Here is a 20,010-nt window from a genome sequence, read left to right as displayed (position 1 = left end):
TTGCCGAGCTGCTTTTAGCATGGGTTTGTATTAGTGTGCTGTGTAAGGAAATCAACTTTAAATCAAAACATTTAATACCAATAGCTCTAGGTTGCAGCATGCAGTTGTCCAAACAGCTAAACCATTAAACATGTCAACTAATGTCACTGGGTGTCTGGTGCTAGAGAGTGTAACAAATAAAAATATATGTTCCCCCTTTTTTTTGGTATCGAGCAATGGCCGGGGCCTCTGCTGTGTTTAGTTACGATGTTGCACCAAGCATTAAAAATCGTAGAATCATACGTGTAGATGAGAGGTGGAGGGGGGGGAGGCGTTATCCTGAGTTCAATAACCATATCAGTTCATTTTTTAAAAGGGCCTTTTATGGCATATACAGTTAGTATTGGAGTGAGGACCATCACACATCAGGATACACAGTACTTGTGTGGTCGCCGTTGCAGCTTCCTGACCAGGATTCGCTAAGCAGTTATGTCATCTGACGTTTGAGGTGTTATGTGCGGCATTGTTTCTGAATCATGAGAGTTTGAGTGGCCGTCAGTGGACTCTGCGTTGCTCATCTTTTCGGTGTACGGTGTCATCTAGTACATCTTGTCATCTAGTACGGTGTCCTCTGATAAAGTGTCGCTCTGCTGACTTCGGATGTCTGCTGCAGCTGGTTGTGTGTTACGTTGATCTTTACGCATTTGCTCCAGGTTGGGGGTCAAAGCTTTGTAACAATGTGTGCTTCCTGCGCCTTTGACCTAGTCTGCTTTGTTTCAATTCTGCTTTGGAAATCGTACTCAAGGGCTTTTCACTGTTTGGGGCTGTGTCTTCAGGAGCTATGGAGTTTAGTCACTTTCAGGCAGCCTGGGGGTATCAAAGTGAGTTTTCCCTTTTGCTGCCACACGCAGTCGGGCAGGGAACAGAGGCGAGTACTTGAGATCTGGACTTTGGAGCCTCCTCTTTACTTCCATGTAGGAGAACCTCTGTTTTTTAACTGATGCTGTATAGTTTGGGAAGCACATTACTGTGCTGTTTGCCACTTGGACTTTCTGCATTTTTCTAGTCTCCTGCAATATCGCGTCCCTGTCCCTATAATTCAGTACCCGGAAGAATAATGGTCTAGGATCTGCTTCCGGAGGGGGGAGGTCGAGCTGGTACTCTGTGGGCCAGTTCTATGATGAAGTATTGTGACAATGCACCTCCTGCCAGCAGGTCACAAATCCACTTTTCTGCGGCATTCTTCCCTTCTTCTGGAAGGCCCACGACTCTCACATTGTTGCACCTGGAACGGCCTTCTGAGCCCTCTGCTCTATGTTACGACAGCATTACAATGTGTAAATGCAAACAATAAACAGTAATGCATGCATTTTGGATGGTTGAAAATCAAACTTTCAAAGGAACTAAAAGAGTTATTTTGGGAATCCATGCCTGTGACAACATCCTAGGAGTATTCTAGACCCATGTGGAATTCCAAAAACAAGCACTGGCAAATCCAACAGACATCACTTTGAGATCAATTGGCTCTACCAATGCCTTTTATTCATGTTCTACAGTATTGGTAAATAGGTGGAAATCATAGGAGCGGGTCGGGGTAGCGGGTGTGGGGAATGACATGAGAGAGCAAGCAACATAGAGGACAGGGTGAGACTAACCAGAGGGTGAGAACACCACATGGGAGAAACACAGCTGATAGAAACAGGAAGTAAAACAGTGAGAGACTAACAGAGCATGGGAGAGGGACAAGAGCACATGGATCAGAGAGCAACATGGCTAAGGTGCGCGAGAGAGACATCTGGAAAACATAAGCACTGTAATGCAGTGCTTAAGCAAAATGAAAAAAGTAGTTCCAAAAACATGAGCAGTGGAAGGACACAAGTAAAGACGCTATGTTCCAGGGGAAGGACAAGGCAATCTATTGAATAAAAAGCAAGCAAATGAGTGACAAAGCCTACAAACGGTAAACAATGGCTGGGAAGCCCATTGTACGTTTTTGGCAAGCAGAAAATGGGTCTTTAGCAAGTAGACAGTTGTGCTGCAAGGTAGGCCGGACTGAATAATTTTTGATTTTTATTTATTTTTCAAAGTGGCCAATTATACAATAAGAGCCATCACAAGTAAAAACCAAACCCCTGCTGAATGCAGCCTATTGAGGGAGCCTCATCAAATGAATTCTAGGACGTAGCAATCTATGCAGAAATTCACTAGTGAGCTGTTTAATTTAAACCACACTGCATGGCATGAGAGAACAATTTAGACAAGTCACTTTCATCATCACTCCACTATGCATGTGTAAAAAAAAAAAAAGAGCCTACACCACCTGAGTAAGTTAAATACATGTTTTAATGTAACACACTGGGAGAAACCAAATGAAACACTCTGGGTGAGCGATATAATCCCAGAAAATTCCATAAATGTTACATCGATAATGGAGGGATGATTTCAAACGCTCTTGGTCATGAATAAAAACACAAAATCAGTGAAGGAGCATCACAGAACTTATTATGAATGTCTTTGGAAGACCACCGGTCAGTAGTCTCTGGCAACTGAAGAGCATACATAGGCAGGCATGTCCCCCCCTCCCCACCCCAACCACTTACTGCAATAAGAAAACTCAAATCCAAATCAACTCCCCAATCAGTGGTTCTGCTCATATCGCCTTCTGATAGAAAATAATTTAACATGACGTTTGAAGGCCACTTTTGGCCACATTTTCCACACTAGTTTAAGTATACAGTTCAACAGTTTTGTTTTTACAGGCTTCTCCAGCAAATGGAAATTGAGCAATGGGCGTGATTTTGAAGATGTTGTTCAGGACATTTTTTAGAAGGTTCTTTTTCATAATCCAATTGTGTTTTATTGGTTCCTTTGGAAATAGAACGGTCAGGCAATAAATACTCGGGCATGGTCATGTTCTGGTCAATAGAGACAAATCCAACTGCAGATTGCTTCTCTTGAAGAATACAGACCAGCCTTAACGGCATAAAAAGAACAGAACAATAAAAAAAACAATTACATTACCATTGGAAATACTCATCTGTCAGTCACTCCTATCAATTCATGAGACCCAATGGCTTTCCAGCAGCATTAAAAACTTCAATGAATGGGGCTACATCACACCCACCGTAAGAAAATGTTTCTAGTTTCAGTTACAGGCTAGATTTGTGGTTCATTGACTGTGGTGCACATTTGTAATTTAAGCACTAAAACCAAGAACGTGCCTTTAAAATTCCTGTGTGTTACTTATGAACAGGCAGGCAAAGTTGTCGATACATTCATGTATATCCCACGGGACGCACCCGGGGGACACTTGGACATATAAATGCAAAAAGCTGCCCCAAGATCAAGCAACTATAAAGTTAATGGTTAACTGTAAACATGTACAGTGGCTTTACAGACTCGCATACAGCAAACCTAAACAGGTTTGTGTGGTCACTCCCATGACAGGCATAACTCCAAAGGCCCTAATCACAAACTACATTAAAGCGGAGATTTCAAACCTTGGAAATGCTTTGGGACACCTGCTTTGGGAAAACATCTCCCCAAAGCTTAGAAAGGAAGGTAAGCTGCTGACAAACACTGCCTGGACAGCACTTTACCGTATCCATACACATGGGCTGATCTGTTACATATGTAAACAGAAGCAGCCTGTGCATGAATCTATAACAGAGGTACTTGTCTATGTGGTGAAAGTCCTTCATGCACCGTGAGAGCTTTATTGGTTGTTCTAGTGTTGTCAGCCTATGACTGATGAGTCAGTACATCAATTCGTTTCCTGACCACTTTTTAAGACGCTTTCTTCCTCGTTTGCATGCAAATCATTCATTTTGGTGTGATACCGCAGTTCTCTGGCACATCTTGCATAGATTTAGGCACTGTGAATAAAATGAGGTTAATTAAAGAAGGGAGAGTAAGAGAAAAGTCACAATGGCTTCTAAAACAACATGGTCAGCAAAACACCATGTCCTGTGAAACTTCGGCTTCCCACCACCTCCTGCACTCACTGCCTTGCCACAAGATGACCATTGATTTTTTTTTATTTCAGTAATTTTTTATTGAAAAAAAAGCATGTCAGAAGTTTAGCAGTTTTCAAGTCACGGTAGAATTTAGTCTGCACTCTTCCTCTGAAGTGGAGTCAGCTATGGTCAAGATGCTGATAAAAACTGAGGGCAAGGGACAATGAAGTTCTAATATCTTCATGAATCCTCTCCAGCGCAACCAAAACCTTTGTAGCCAGAAAACGTGTAGCACAGGTTTACATTATAAAGCATTTTGAACAGCAATACCTCTTTTCCAGAGGTTACAGGCAGAGATCAAGTGGATGGTTCACAATCTTATGAGATTGATGCACATGATTATTTGCCCATGCACACAAAGGAGAAACTTTCTCTACAGGTAAGCAAACGGAACTGTGACAACGTCTGTCAGAAACCTAAGTCACCTTTTTAAGTCAACTGATAAACTGCACGCATCAAACAAAAGATTGCATTTTGTGAATACATTTTTTGGCCAAATATATACCATCTCGCAACTAGTTATCATGTGCAGAACTTGCATATTACAATAGACTAGCTTTGCCGGCCTAAATGTCCTCAATACCTACCGGGTCCTGGCCCTCCGCCCCCAAAGACTGAGGACAGGATCCACTCCATCTTAAAAATGTAAGCTTAATGAGAGAACCTTCTGAAACAAACAGGTCAGGACTATAAGAACGGAATTGAAAATGCAAACTATAAGACCTTACTAAACAGCTCAAGGAGATGCTGGCAATCCAGGAAGCTACCTCTGTAGATATCGCCTTAACAGTTGTCTCCCCCAAAGAGACTCGGCTCCAAAGACAGCGTGCCTATGTGGCTACAACCAATGCTGTGCTCCAAATTGAAAATTGCTGTGCCATCTAAATCAATAGATATTTTACAAGGACTTTCCAATGTCGGGGTATGAGCGGAGGAAATTAAAATTCTGGGCTAGCAAAATGTGTCAATTCTGTATTCTTGCCATCTTCATTGGAGGCTCCCTGTAAATAACAGGAGTCATCTGGCAAGAATCATCGTTGAACAGAGCCTGGCCTAAAGCACACCCCGGTCCTGCCTGAAGTCTCTGAGAAACTTTTCCATGTTATGTAAACAACCCATGTGGCGTTGAAGGAGACCCGCTGAAACAACATAGCAGACATCATAATGAACCTTTGGAAAAATTGACCTAAACATCATTATTCTGGCAGTAAAATATCTTCAAAGTTTTACCATAGACACAACAAGATCCAAAACCTCCGGTGACAAATGCCTTTTTGCAGCACTAGCCTTCAATAATGGCAAACCCATTCCTACCCTTTGCCATGATCTCATGACATTCTACAGGTTTTACACTCTTTTTGCATTAGTTACCCCACATTTACTTTCCCAAGATAGTTCACATTACTACTTCAAATGACAATGAAACCATCCTTTCATCGCTCACGTTTCAGACACATTACCGAACTACATAGGTGCAGGTCAAGCACAAACTCTTCAGACCAATTACACGATGGACATTTTCTGGGGTAGCTGGTTTATAAGCTGGTCTAATAAACTTGGAACCCAGACACTAAAAGTGTTGTATCTTTACTTGGAGTGTGTGAGTTCATATGTGAGAAGTTGTGCATTGTGTCTGGATTTCTAACAGGGTTTTCCTTGGTTGCAGAGATTAGCAACTGCAGCAGTCCCTTTTAGAGGTATCTCTTGGGAGCAGGGAGGTCCATTGGAGCACGCTCTAATTTAAATCACAGCATATTTCTTAAGTGTTTTATGTCACCCAAATGTAATTACAACTGGCCCATTCATGCAGCAAAAACCGTTCACAGTTCTGCCCTTATAATGCAGACTTCACTGGAAAACTTTCAGGAGAGGAGACTTGACTACCAACCAAAGGAAAGCTCTCGTCCTGTACCGAATAAACATTTCACCCAGTTTGTGTCATAACCGTCTCCAGATGGGTCAGACGGGCTATCAGAATGCCGGACTCAAGGCCTACATTTTTGGAGAGCACTGTGCAACAGTGTTCAATGATCTCTGAGCAGATAGCAGTTTTACATTCTAAAGACATGCTTATTTCTGCTGACTAGCCTAGGGTAGACTCGTTTAATTTTAAGTAACTCTAACATGTCACCTTCCTTAGAAGGGTCTCTTGGTCTGGCAATAAAACTGAGATTTTTCTAGGTCTGTGCATAGTAAAACAGGATTTTATATTGGACACTGAACACATCTGATCAGGACGCAATTAAAGTAGCATACCGAGATTTGGATGTAACAAACCATAACTTACGTTCTGTTATTGTGGGCTTAAGCTGATGCTCTGAAAAGTGGACTTGCTGGCTGGATTTGTTTCACCTTTACTCCTTTCTTTGCAGTCTCTTAAGAGTTTTCTTCAACTTTTGAGGTGGACCAATCCAGTCTTATTGATCAGAATGGGTTCTGCCAGACTCATCGATTGGTCAATAGTGTCGCTTGCTCTATTGACATCACTCTCTTATCAAAGGTGTTTCAAGACGGGTGTCCTCAAAGCAGTGTTACATCAGGGTGTCAGTTTTCTCCACAGTGATTCTTTGATTTTGGACGCAAAATTAAGGAGACTGTGTATACAATCCTCTCTGAATCGCTAATAAAAATCCATGCTTACTCTGAGCAGAGCTGGGAAACAATTATTCTCCTGGACATCAGTGGAGGGCTGTTACACATTAATAGCAGTAAACAACAAAAACATTTTCTTTTTAAATCTCCAATGTTCATTAAGTATTCGATCACGGACACTAATAAAGGATCAGCCGACCATTTTGAAACGTCTTCAAAACCAGAAGCACAGAAAATTGGAAAGGGTGGCCACGCACAGGTGTCTGCTGGATAAGAACACTGTACACCTACAGTTACATGTCACACACTGCTAAGACAAAATTTAAGACCTATGCTTACTCCTTGGTTGGAAATCGGAAACCCTTTACTGAACATCTCCTGGAAATTCTAGTGTTATTCAGAGGCTCTCAGACAAATTCACAGTCATAGCAACTGCACCGACAGCTTTCATGGCTGCCTCGGATGACCCGCATACTTTTAAAGTCACAGTATCGAATTGGTGTGCTCAATGTAAAGAGGGGAAGAGGTCAAACAAGTGGAAGAATGCCTTCTTCATAGCACTACTACAATGAGGCGTCGATGTACCCTTTAAAAAAAAAAGTGGGTTCTGCTCTGGCTGTTGATGCTACATTATCAGCCATGGTTAGCAAAAATAGCAGTTGCAGCCCCAATTAACATTTCATCTCAATTTCCAGCTCAATAAGACCTAGAACCAAAGGCTGAAGGGGCCTGACAGATACTCAGACCTGAAGGTTTGACTTAAGAGCTAACAACGGGATGTTGAGTTAAGCCACAGCAACAACCAAGACATCATGAAACATGGTGAAGATGTCCGTCAATTACATTCTTGCTGCAGATTTTGTGGGGGGAAAGTAGGTGTACAATTAGTCCATTGTAAGTTGTGTGTCTGTAGTAGAAGCTTTGCAAGAAAGTTGTCACAGACTATGCACCCTTCTTGATTTATGTAGACGCTTAGGCGTACAGTCTTTCCTTGACAATATCAAGTGTGGTCACCTCTAGGAGTCTTGTCACATCTGGGTGTTTGCAATATTCATTAAAAACTCTTTACGGGACAGATCTCCTAGAAGTAGGGATCAGCTAAGACAGGCTATTGTGGAATCTCAATCTGCAGAGAAACGTGTGGTGTTAATAGAGTCAAGTGAAAAGAAATGAGACAAGGAGTAGGGAAGTATTCCAAGGTAGTTAAAGATGTTAAATATCTTTACACATTCTAAATAGCAAGCATGCCACTGTCGTACGTTCTGAAGAAGTTGATGGTAACCAGTAGGAGCAGTGTCTTTTTTTAGTTATCACCTTTCCCTTGTCTTCACAGCAACTGTGTTACTGTGAATTTTTCCAGTCTCTTTCAGAGTCATAGACATGTTCAGGCAAGTTTCATTTCTCTACAAATTGGCAGACTACATACACTGGTTCTGGGTCTTATGCCTTTCCCTCCAATGACAGGAGTACTTTAATAGAATTGAAACCATTCCAATAAGGCAACATATCAGTGTTTATGATCATTAATGAAAATCTTAAGATGGAGAAATAAAGGCACCTTCAATTTGAAATTATTCATACCAAATATATTGCAACTCAATTTGCCTTTAGCTTGTGACTGGCATTAGTTAAAGAGACTCTTGTAGTATGTTCATGCCCTCTAACAGCTACAGGACAGTTAATCGGTGGATGGGAGATCATAGCTCCTCAGTCTGCCTTGGATTGGATGCATTGGTTGTGGCAGTATTGTCTGAGTTGGCCCACTCCAAGGCTGTAACTTGGGATCAGAAAACAATGCACAGTGTAACTATGCTATTATGAATGGTAAGCCAAGACCTACATGCTCAGATTCTCAGCACTAAGAAAACTGGTGTACTTGATGTTCCAAGTTATACTTTTTCAGACAAGCAAATATTGTGTTGAATTTTGCACCTAGAAAAAGATTTTTTGAGGGTAGTTTAGATAACCTCAATATATTTACGACTGACATGTAAATCGTATCATTTGCTAAAACTGTATAGCAGAATTATTAGCTTGGTAACATTTTGTTCAAGTTGTATGTTTTCTTTGTAAGTTGCTTTCACATCTTAGCAGAATGATCAAAATATACTCGGTAGGTCACACAAGCTGAGCCAACAGCTACACTTTAACATTCTTAGCTAATAAAACATAGCTGGAGTACGATTTTTATTAGCAAACACTTAGCAAGGTATCTTTTTAAATACATCCCAATGGAACAGACTGTGGGGTATGGCTCTACAGACCCACCATGTCAGTGTTAGGCTCTTTAATACCTATGGTCACAATTATCAAGTCTGGCTGTCCATTAGGATGCAGGACAGTCTGCAAGTAATAGAATCTCGCATCCATATTATAGGCACAAAGACGACTCAAAAACAGAAGCACAAATAAAGACTTGGCAGCTCTAATATTTCATTGTTACTATTTGAAATTAGTTATGGACTCCTATTTTAGCAGAAGTATAGGAGATGAAAACTTTAGACATTTTAATTGGTTAGCCATTCTTTGCATTGAAGCCTGTGTGATGGAATTTTATCTGTAAAGAGGATCCTGGCTGATAAAAAATTATTAAAGTTAAAGACAAGAATGAGTACCAATCCCTCCCAACGAAAGCAGAGTTTTGTAAGCTTCCTCTTCAAAGTGATGACCAACGTGTTGAATTGCCAACAGGGTTGCAGCAATATCGACAGCCTGAAGGTTAATGGAGCGAGTCGGTGTCCATGAGCTTGAAGCAAACATCGGACGAAGGAAGGAAGAGTGCCTTACTTAATGTGTTATGGAGAAATGTACCAGGGCACTACTGAGCAGGGGAAAGAGTGACATCAATGAGGAGAGTGCCTCAGCACAGAAACAGCTCAACAATTCATCTGCTGAGCCCGTGTGGTTGCCACTCATTAAGAGGGAGATCGATCTAAAGAGGTTTCAATCCGAGAAGAAGCAGACTGGGTAGACTGACAGGAGCCAGAACTGGCAGCAGTTACAGCTCTTGTCAATGTCCGAGGCATACAAAACAGCACATTTACTAAAGCTGGTCTCATGAAGAGCAATGTGCTGCAAAATATATACAAGTTGTACGTATATCACATGAGGGGAGTCAGATATACATGTTGGCAGAGGACCGATTATGTTCAAAATACTCCCTTCTCATATTCAACTGCTTCGCCAGCCTTGCAACGCATCACCTACATGAGTGCTTCCACAAGCCTGATTTTTTTCTATTCAAGGCTCTGGTTCCATATCTTGAAGACTATGCTGCCTTCGAAAGGACACCACGACAAGGTCTATATAAAAGATACCAAGATACAATCTGTGCCAAGTGCAAATTAATACTAAGAAGTACTCAAAACTACTCACTTCAAATAGCAGCCAAAGGGTGGTTTAATAATACAAGAAATGTGGCTTAATGCCAGAAAAAACTCACAGCTCCACATAATCTTTTCCCCCGTGGGACATCAGCTATAACTGGGCATTACTAGCAAAAATGTTTGTTGCTTACATTTATGAAAACATTACCAGGCCCTCAAATGATGTAGTGGAATCTGAGAATCTAAGTAAGATCCAAAACTAGACAATGATACGTGCCTTCAAGCCCACCACTAACAGTAAAAAAACAAGAAAAAAAATTATTGCACAGAAACCTCGATAATCTTCATTACTATGCTTTTGAAGATGCTCCATGTTTTCCAACTGTTGAAAAAAACAGATTGACAAGATTTCTTCCTAGTAGCCTCATTATGAGGCAAACCATGTTGCAGAAACACATTTAAGTACATCTCTTGCTGTTCCACAACAATATGCCAAGCGATTTAAAGCACAGTAAAAATATAACTTTGGTGAAATGGCAAAAGACCGGCAAAGCAACAGGTGAACTTGAAGTTTGAAGCTCTTTGCTGAAACTAGAAGGCATGAGGTTGAAGGCTTTTAAGAGCCGGTTTGCGCCCTTGAGGCATCACCTCACGTTTCATCCTCTCTGCTGAACTGTGAATAAAGAAAATGGCTCAGTGGCAAGCACACAGCAAATATTGTAGCAAGGGGGGCTGGAATTTAGAGGCACATATCAAATTATAGGTCCAAAGGCAGAGTGCAAATGAAAGGAGAATTTTGTTCTGATATAAGAGCACTAAATAATGGCACTACTTCTCATGGGGAAAAGATCAACTGACCACATATTCATGAAAGACAAGTCCATTTCATTCCCTTAAACAAGAATACATTAACAGACAAGAAAATGGCAGAAAAATGCTGCCTGCAGAGCAGCTTTAACTTTTAAAGAGTGACAGGATTCAGGCCCGCCAATCAAATACCAGCTATGGCCTCTTTCGTGTTGATGGTTGTCTATGACCAGGCTTTAACTGTTGACTTAAAGCTGATGCCATTGGACCCCAACTGAAAGTTATGGATGATGGAGAGAACCGGACACTGTCTGCTTCTGATTGTGCAAGCAAGGCTCTGAGGAACATATCTAAACAAAGTACAACTTGCTATTGATCATTTAAATGTTCACATGAAGAGACTGTACCTAAGCCTAATATAGACTGTTTGCTTGTACTTTTTGTTTGGCCAGCTCGTGGTGCAGGAAATCATGGAAATAGATTATACAGTCACGTGATAAGGTAGTTTTTCATACAAAAATGCACCACTGTATCGTTACAGGAACGGGAAGCGGATTCCGCAATCAAGAACATACAGTTTAACATGGTATATTATATTGCGATTTTGGACACCCCTCACTGGTGTCACTAGAGAAAGTAGTAAGGCATTGTCATTCATTAAAAACGGGTGCACTTGCAGAGAGAAACTGACTGCAGACTAGGTGCTGACCCACTCCGCCACATATTTTGCTCTTACAAATGTCATCCATATTAAAAAAAACACAGCCAAAACATTTTTGTGGCCTGGGCCGAGAGAGCACTGAGTCAGTGCAAATGGTCAAGAAGCCATGGGGGATTCTGCTGCAGCTTCATCCCCTTCCTCAGAGTCCCACACCTCTGACTGCAGGTAATCAGCAAAGAGTGCTTTGGCTCGGTGTAGGATGCGGTTTAGGTTGTGCTTCCGCACCAGGCGGTCGAAGTGCATGGCAATCTCATTGTAGTCCATGTTATTTTTTATGATGTGATCTCGATGCTCCAGCAGGATGGCCAGGCACAGGAAGAGCATGAATGGGTTTCCCTTACCAAACTCCTGTGGGGGCGGCAGACTTATAGAAGCCGGTGTGGGCAGTGAAGGAGGCGGCATGCCTCGGGTGGGTAGTCCTGGGGATGACATCTCTGGGGAAAGGGAGGATGTAGGGGAATTCTCTGCAGACTCCTTCACTCCCTCAGAAATAGTTCCATTGTTATCGGTGACAGGGGACAGATCTTGCGACATGGAGGAGGTCTCCTGACTTGGAGAGGGCAGAGAGGAGGGCCGTAGAGAAGGAGCAGAGAAGGACTTGCTCATGAGGTTCAGGGAAGCAGAACAAGGTGGCTGAATCAGGGGTTCATTTTCACTGCCAGGGTCCCCCTCCTCCTCAGAGGGCTGTTTGGTCCTTGCCAGTATTCTGGCGTTCACTACAAATGGTGGGTCATCCTCTGAGCTGTCTTCATTGTTGGCACTGTAGTACTTAAACTCTCCAAAGCTGGACTGCTTCATCAGTGAGCACGTACCATTCATCCTTGAAGGGCTCACCTCATTGTCAACTTCCATTGTCTGGTCAACAGGTCCAGGGTAAAACTCAACACTCGGTCTCAACATGTGCCTTTGACGCACCGGTCTTCCGCTCTCAGTGGTTTCAGCTGGAGGACCGATCAGCTCAACCTCCTTTTCCGGTGGGTCAGGTGGCAAGGAGCTCCACGTGACCTCCAACATTCTGAGTGCATCTTCAAAGGCAAATTCTCGCTTGAGTTCCAGCAGCAGCCAACGGTAGCAGAAGAACAGGTCATCCGCACCAATGGATAATAGGTAGCTGTAGAATTCTGTGTCAGAGTACTGAAGCAGGAGTTTCAAATGTGAAAACTTTATGGACATCATTTCTCCATCCATGCGGAAGTTCCCTTCTAAGCGCTTCATAATGCCACAGAAGCAGATAAAGGCATGGGCTTCATTGTCCATTACAGCCAGAATGGGAGAAGCAATGTCACTCATGCCTTGGCAGTAGGAAATCTGAGGATGCGTGACAGCATAGGTGGCAAGAAGGTCGTGCAAGGCAAGAAGATGGGGGCTGTCTTCTGAACCAGCATAATACGGGTGAGTTCGGTCAGTGCGTAGCACATCCTTCAGGACGTTACCTCGGATGAATTCTAGATCCTCCTGGCTGGCGTGTTCTTTCCACTCTGCCTTTAGCTGTTCATACTCCCGGGTCTTGCATTTCATGTAATCCATCCGCTCCTGTCCTGAAAGACCATCAGGATACACATTCAGCAAGTACCGCCACACCACCTGCACAGATCGTAAGACAAGCAATATTTTACTATTATTACTTAGAGTAAAGGAACATCTCACATAAATTGCTTTTGGCATTCCAAACAAAATAGACTGAAGTTACTCAATTAAGGATCTACTATACTCTCACTCCATTAGTCTCTTCAAAGCCAAGTAAGAAATAGAGACCTAGGTGTAGGAGTGTCTTCTTGTCCAGGCTCCACCTGACATCTCTCAGAAGAGTGATCACTTACAGTTGAGAAGTCTAAGGGCCCGATTCCCAGAACTAACTTAAGACAAAATCCTAAACTGACTACCATTTTGGTATTCACAGAAGGCACTTACTCATTTCGGAATTCACAGAGGTTAGAACTCCTAACTTTACTACTCCTAAACTGAGAAAAACCTAACTTTAAGACTTTCGGTATTCACAGAAGGCATTTAGGAGTCCTAAAGTTAGGACTCCTAACTTCTGTGAATACCGAAATGGTAGCCAGTTTAGGATTTTGTCTTAAGTTAGTTCTGTGAATCGGGCCCTAAGTTCTGAGAAGTCCAAGTTCAGGAGTCAAAAGGCAAGCTTCACCAGACTCCACCCCTCTTACCTTGGTCAGCCCCCAACTCAGGAGTCCTTTTACCTCCTAGTCAAAACACTTAGGATGGCAGCCATAAGCTAGATGGGGGACTGTGGGATCGAAAGGGCATACATTACTTTTGATACAGCATTTACTGCAGTGAATAACTCACAAATGTTTACATTAGGGCCATTAGTCGTGTATATGTTGAGAATTCCAAGAAAACAGGATATGGGAGACAGCAACATGATCAGTAAATAATTTAACAAAAATATTTTTTGTGTAGCCTGATGAAGAGGCCTTCACAGCCAGAAGTTAACATCAAGCATGTATTTCTTAAACAAAACATATGGCAAAGCTAGCAGAATGGTGAGTCGCATGAATGAGTTTCCCTTGCCAAACTCCTGTGGGGGGTGGAAGACTTATAGGGGCTGGTGTAGGCAATGAAGGAAGCAGCATGCCTAGGGCAGGTAGACCTGGAGATGAAATCTCTGGGGACAGAAAAGACAAAGGTTCATTCTCAGAAAACTCATTCACTCCCTCAGAAAGAGTTGCATTGTTATCTATGACAGGGGACAGATCTTGCGAAATGGAGACACTGCAGAAGATGACAATAGGTACAGGCCTCTGAAAGGCTACAGAGGTGGATACAGCTCTGACTGAGGTTAAGTAACCTTTGGGGACGGACACTCTGTAGGGAGTGTGTCGGTAATAATGGATTCAAACCAATAAATCAAAAGCAATTTGCCTTCCTCTTGAGACTAGAAAGATTTCTGAAATGTTACTAGCGTAAGGTTAGTAAACGCCATGATTTCAAAGGTTTTTTGAGCCATATTCAGCAAGACTACAGGAATTTTCCAAAATCAAGAAGCCAAACAGATTAGACAATTAGTACGTCATACAACAGACAACATGATTTACTAATAAAATAAAATACAATTTTCTGAGTATCAGATGCAATACTGTGTCGAATTCTCTAGCAAAAAAGGAGACCACAGTACAGACTCACATGAGGGGGGTGGTTGAAGTATTTGACACCAACTATCACACTTCTAGGTTAGGAGATGGATTAGGGGGTGGAATGGGGCAGTGTAGCACTTGTGCCCTCTTTAATTCATCCATTTTATGATGGGAATTCTGAAAATCATTTTGCAAGTGTGAAGAAACGTCCCTCTTTAATGGAGCATAAGATTCCCCCTAAAGGCAGCTGACCTCTTCTCATTCAAAATGCAAAACATCGGCAATGGTGGGCACTCTTTAACAGGATGAGGCTTGATTAGTTTTTTAGGTCTCGCCGAGTCAGTGCATGCGCTGCTCTGCGAGACATTTTGTAGTGTCGTGTGTTTGCCGTCTTGTGGAACAACAGACTTACACCTATTCTGGGGCATCAAAAAATTGATACAAATGATCATCTTTAATCAATCATGTGTTAACAACTTTGTTCAGCATCAATTACGAAAATGCCCTCAATCTCTTCAACTTTCGCAAACTTCTATGCTTAGAAAGTGATAGCAAAATAAATGATTTAAACATTTGTTTCACAGAAATTGTTAGCTTGAACTTATCTCCATTCATGAATTACAGCATCACTTTCGACACATTTAATGGACTGCAACGCGTTGATGCGAACAAGTTGTATGTATAATTAATATATTTTTAAATAGTGTCTAGTAATGCAGTGTTAATGTTAGACAATGCTTGAAAGTGAGGTGTTGCTTTTTACAAATGTAATGGCACTTAATGCATCGATCTCATGAGAATGAACAGCTGAATTGGCCCTATCTCGATTCCAGAAGCTAGTTTACAAATGACATGACTACAAGTGGACCCTTGTTGTGTGACATCTTGAGTCAGCGCTGGCGTTTTATTCAACAGCACAGTGCACGCAGGTTTTTTTCATTGTGCGCTAATGTAAAAACTGAAACTAGAGGAACTACACGTCCCACAATGCAGTTTGCTGCTGGTTGAAGAGCGCAGTCAGCTGAAAGTGTCACACGACATGTGTCCTCTCAGCAGCTATGCTCTAACTGAACCATCCTGCCTGAAATGCAACACACGCTACGCTTTACAATTTGTCAGCTTGCTGCACCACGTAATTTCTTCTTTACCTTCTAAGCATAATTGTTAAATCCCCGCTATTTAAGGTGTTTGGTTACTACAGTAACCGTAGTCGGGGTGCAGGGAGCTGCACAAGTGAGCACCGATATCTTTGTGCTAATTACCAGCAGCCACCGTGCAACCTTTCAAAGGGAGTGGGGAGATGCTAGAAAGCAGTCAGTGCTGCAGTTTTCACAAAGGAATGTTGCAATGGCGAGATGGGATAACCACAAACATTTATGGCAAAGGACATTAGGAATTGGATGGTAAGCAATGTTTTGAAGAACTGAAGAGCATTCATTAGAGATACAGTAAAAGCAAACATTTACCACTGCCAAAGGTGCAAAGCAGTAGCCAAAGTTTGCGGGATTTTTTTAATATATGAAAAACAGTTTCCCTACCTTTTGGGAAAAGACACATTTTTAATTTAAGGTGTGCGTTATTTTTTATAAGTAGTTAATTGAAGTTGAAAGACTTAAAAACGTATTTTTGCCACGTCTTTGACCCCCACCACCTCTAGCTCACTCATCCCGCCCCCATTGCTCGCAGCATCACAGCTCACTGTTTGCACGCTGGTGCAAAGCTAGACACCAACCAGCCCAAAACGCTGGTGCAGACATATCCTAAACTAGCCCTTCACATGCTCACTTTATGTGCTCGCCATTGCAGCATGAATTTTCAACCGAGTGAGACCCTTGTGCACAACGCTTGCTCTAGCGACATCTTGTGGCAAATTGGTTTAATGCACTCAAATGATTATTCACTCCAGCCACTTGCTTTCGGGGCGCGAGCTCGTAAAATCTACTTGCTATAAGCCAGGCTGAAGTTAAACAAGCATATTAATTAGGATTTTGGTTGTAAGCACAGGCCTTAGTTTAGAATGTTTTAGAGATTTTGCAGGAAGATATCAACCTCTGGAGCCTCGCAGTAATCACGGCTTATGGTCCTGGAACCAACAAAAACAAACAAAAAATAATATCAATGATGCAAAATATATTAAAGGGGTCACAGAATTGTGAAATAAATAGGTTTTTATGAATATTGAACGGCACAACAGCTTCCCCCTCCACCTGAGAGAAAACACTGACCATACCAGCCCAGGAGATTAATGAAAGGTACAAAGTGAACAATTGGTTGTGGGAAACCATGCATCAGGATGTCCTTATAGAGCACTATGCAAACTGTTTGATTTGAATGGTAAAATCGAAGTAATGAGCATGTGTACAGTGGAGCAGCTGTGAGAAGATTTGGGGATACAAATCCTTGCAGGTCGCCTCTCATTCAGGCGGTCAGCAGATTCTGGAAGAGCTGGGCAGCAAAGTACTTCCTCTTGGTCATGGAACACAATTATTGAGCACAACCGCTACATTGCTCTACAACATACCTTAAAAACATTGCAATAGCTCTGGCTAAACACTTATATGGCCCCAAATGCGAGACCTATTTGCTATGCCAATGCTTGTTTTTTATGTAGGGTGATCCTATACCATCTGAGGCACAGCTATCCTTACGTTTGTGTTTAGATACCAGCTGTGTTAGACTTGATATACTTTGCTCTGCTTGTTTACTTGGCAGTGCTGCCTCTGAATCGGAGGAGTTGCGGAGAAGAAAACCTTTGAAAGTGGTTTGCAGTTTGTTGTTCACTCTTAATCTAGACCTCCCCAGACCGTGCTTCATGCTCTGAACGGATCGACAGAAATGGCTTGGTCAATAGATGCTATCAAAATCTCACCAGTCGCGAGAACCTTTAGAGGGAAAAGAAGGTGGAGTGATGCTTAACTTGTGTTTACTGTGACTGTTAAAAGGACTTCAAACATATTCGATAGCTTTTATTAGCCCTCAAGGACATGCACTTTAACGCCACCTCTGCTTCACTGCAAGTTGTTCTCACAATATGATACGTTTCCCCCCACCTGTAAGCCTCTTAGAAATACCATTCTTAAGGGGCTTTCATTGACCTACAAGACTTGGTTCCACAAACCTGGAGAGAGCTCTTTCCCATTATTGCCTGTGAATGAGATTGTCTTCATGCCAGAGAATTTTGTACTCGAGTATTCGCTCTGAAATTAGTTCATTAACTTTGTGAGGAGGCATCAACACTGATTTGTAGCGTAACGAAACATAATGGGGTCCCTGAGGTTCCCATTATCTCACAGATATTCATAGCCTTGAGCTTAAATGGGGCTCCCCTAAATGGAACCCGCCCCTGAACCTCAGGAACCTGCGTAATGTGCGTTTGGGTAGCTGCGGGATCCACAGCGAAATAGGCAGGCCTTGGCTGCTCTCAAGGATTCACAGCTTACCACAGAAGGCTCACACACTTCAGCAATTGGCCGGTTTGTTGCATTTTAAGACACCAATGAGTTGGCTGGTCGAGGTGTAAAAGAGTTCAGACATGGAGTGGTGGTATGTGTGTGTGTGTGGTGAGTAAGAGGTTTTCTAGAACGACTATGGTTGCTCCTTTTCTGCAGGTGGAGTGCGCCCTGGGTGGAGCAGGTAGAACCCTGTCCAACCTGTAATAGCAAGTTTAGATAATTATGACTCTCCACCTAGCTATGTGTACCTTGCAGATGGGATGACCTCTGAGGCTTTGCAAAGGAAACAAAGAGCTGATCTGATTTACAGGACGCCTTGGTCATGTCAACGTAGTATAGAAGCACTCTTTTGGCATCCAATGCGACAGTGCTCTCTGTCCGCAACAGACTCTGAATTCTGGGCGCTCAATGACTTGGTTAAGGTGGATGGTTGAGAACACCTTGCGGAGGAACATGGGACTGACTTTAGGAACAATCCAGACCTTGTGACCTGAATGATGGATTCTTGCAGGATGAGCACTTGTAATTCACTAATGTGAATAAGGAAAGTAATGGTCACCGGGAAGACCATCTTCCATCAGAGGAATTGAAGGGGCATGAGTTCATAAATTCATAAAGTGGCTCTATGAGCCTGGGGAGGACATTTTTGAGATTCCACACAGGAGTGGGAGGCACTATGTAGTATCACTAACTTGAGACCGTCCATGAAGGCCTTAACAACTGGAATTCTTAACTCTTTCCGTGCTGATGACGGAACCGCTCCGTCATCAGCCGCGGTGGCGCTGTGCTGATGACGGAGCTGTTCCATCATGGCCCGCTCGCCGCGCCTGCGCAGGGCGTTCCATTGAGCGGGCGGGGCCATGACGGAACCGCTCCGTCATGAGCACAGCTCAACCGCGGCTGGTGACGGAGCGGTTCCGTCACCAGCATGTGCGCGCAGTGCGCCCCCCGTATCCTTAGCGCTGCAGTGGAATAGCCGCCGCAGTAAAGGTGTTAAGAAGGACAAGTGTACCTTGTTCTGCATGTAGGCTGCACAGCGGCCAGGTGTAGGAGAGGCCAGATTTGTGCAAATACAAAAGATAGGCAATAATGTCCTGCACTGTAGCATTTAACAAGTCTAAGGTCTTAGAACTGCAGTGGTGAACAAACCTTTTCCATTTTGCTGCATAATAAGCTGGTGTTGCAGGCAGGTGGGCTTCCTTTAAGATGGGCACATGTCCTAGGGGAAAAAAATTCTAGAACCTAAGGTGCCAAATCGCAAAGCTGAGCTGACCAGGCTCCGGGCCTCAAGTGAGAGGGCCCGAATGAGCTGAGTCGGTCATATGAGAAGACAGACATTTGCAGGAGGATGGAATACTAGGGCTGTTTGGGGCTACCAGAAACCGGTTGGTGAGGTTTGCCTCTTTATTACCACGTTGGGACGCAGTTGGAAAAGCAGCAGCATATATCCTAGACCAGTTCATCTATAGTGTGCTGTCCAGGGACTGTGGGTGGGGGTGGGGGTACATTAAGGTGAAGTTAGGGCATTCTGCATTTTGTGTGGTGGCAAACAGATTTATCAGTGAGGGTTCCCAAATGCTAGAAGTACCCATGTAAGGCACTTGTTGATGCGTTCCTCTGAGCAGGCCTGCAGTGTTTTTCTCTACCTCCAGGAGATGCTCCGCCATGAGGTGAATGTTGTGGAGAAGAGCCCAAAGCCAAATCCCCTTGGCTAGATGAGACAGCGGAGGAGAGTATGTACTGCCCTGCTTCTTTAGGAAATATATAGCGGCCATACTGCTGTCTTTATGGCAAACTACTTTGTCCCAGTAGCCCTGTAAGAAGGCTTTCAAAGCTAGTGAATGGCTAGGAGCGCAAGGAAGTTGATTTGGCAACCCTATTGTTGAGAGGGCCAAGGTCCCTGGACAATCATGTTGAGATGCATACCCCACCCCATCAGAGAGGAGTCTGGGGATTGTCACTTGCGGTACTGGGTCTGTAAAAGGCTTACTGTACACGTTCCTCCTTTGCAGAGAGCAG

At 43.0% G+C, this 20,010-nt stretch overlaps 1 protein-coding gene across 1 annotated transcript in view; it reads right to left on the bottom strand.

The window, feature by feature from the left end:
- Window positions 1–2,304: 2,304 nt before the first annotated feature.
- Window positions 2,305–20,010, bottom strand: part of TBC1D25 (TBC1 domain family member 25) — a gene marked incomplete at its 5' end in the record, with an annotated part of 83,369 nt that continues 65,663 nt past the window's right edge. Inside the window, one exon of the mRNA XM_086948902.1 lies at window positions 2,305–13,025. Within this exon, the coding sequence (XP_086805028.1) occupies window positions 11,538–13,025 (1,488 nt within the window). The remainder of the gene's footprint in view (window positions 13,026–20,010) is intronic.

This window comes from Lissotriton vulgaris, unplaced genomic scaffold (assembly GCF_964263255.1).
Source record: "Lissotriton vulgaris unplaced genomic scaffold, aLisVul1.2 SCAFFOLD_1309, whole genome shotgun sequence".
NCBI classification, from domain to species: domain Eukaryota; kingdom Metazoa; phylum Chordata; class Amphibia; order Caudata; family Salamandridae; genus Lissotriton; species Lissotriton vulgaris.
This window is presented reverse-complemented; position numbering and strand designations above follow the sequence as displayed.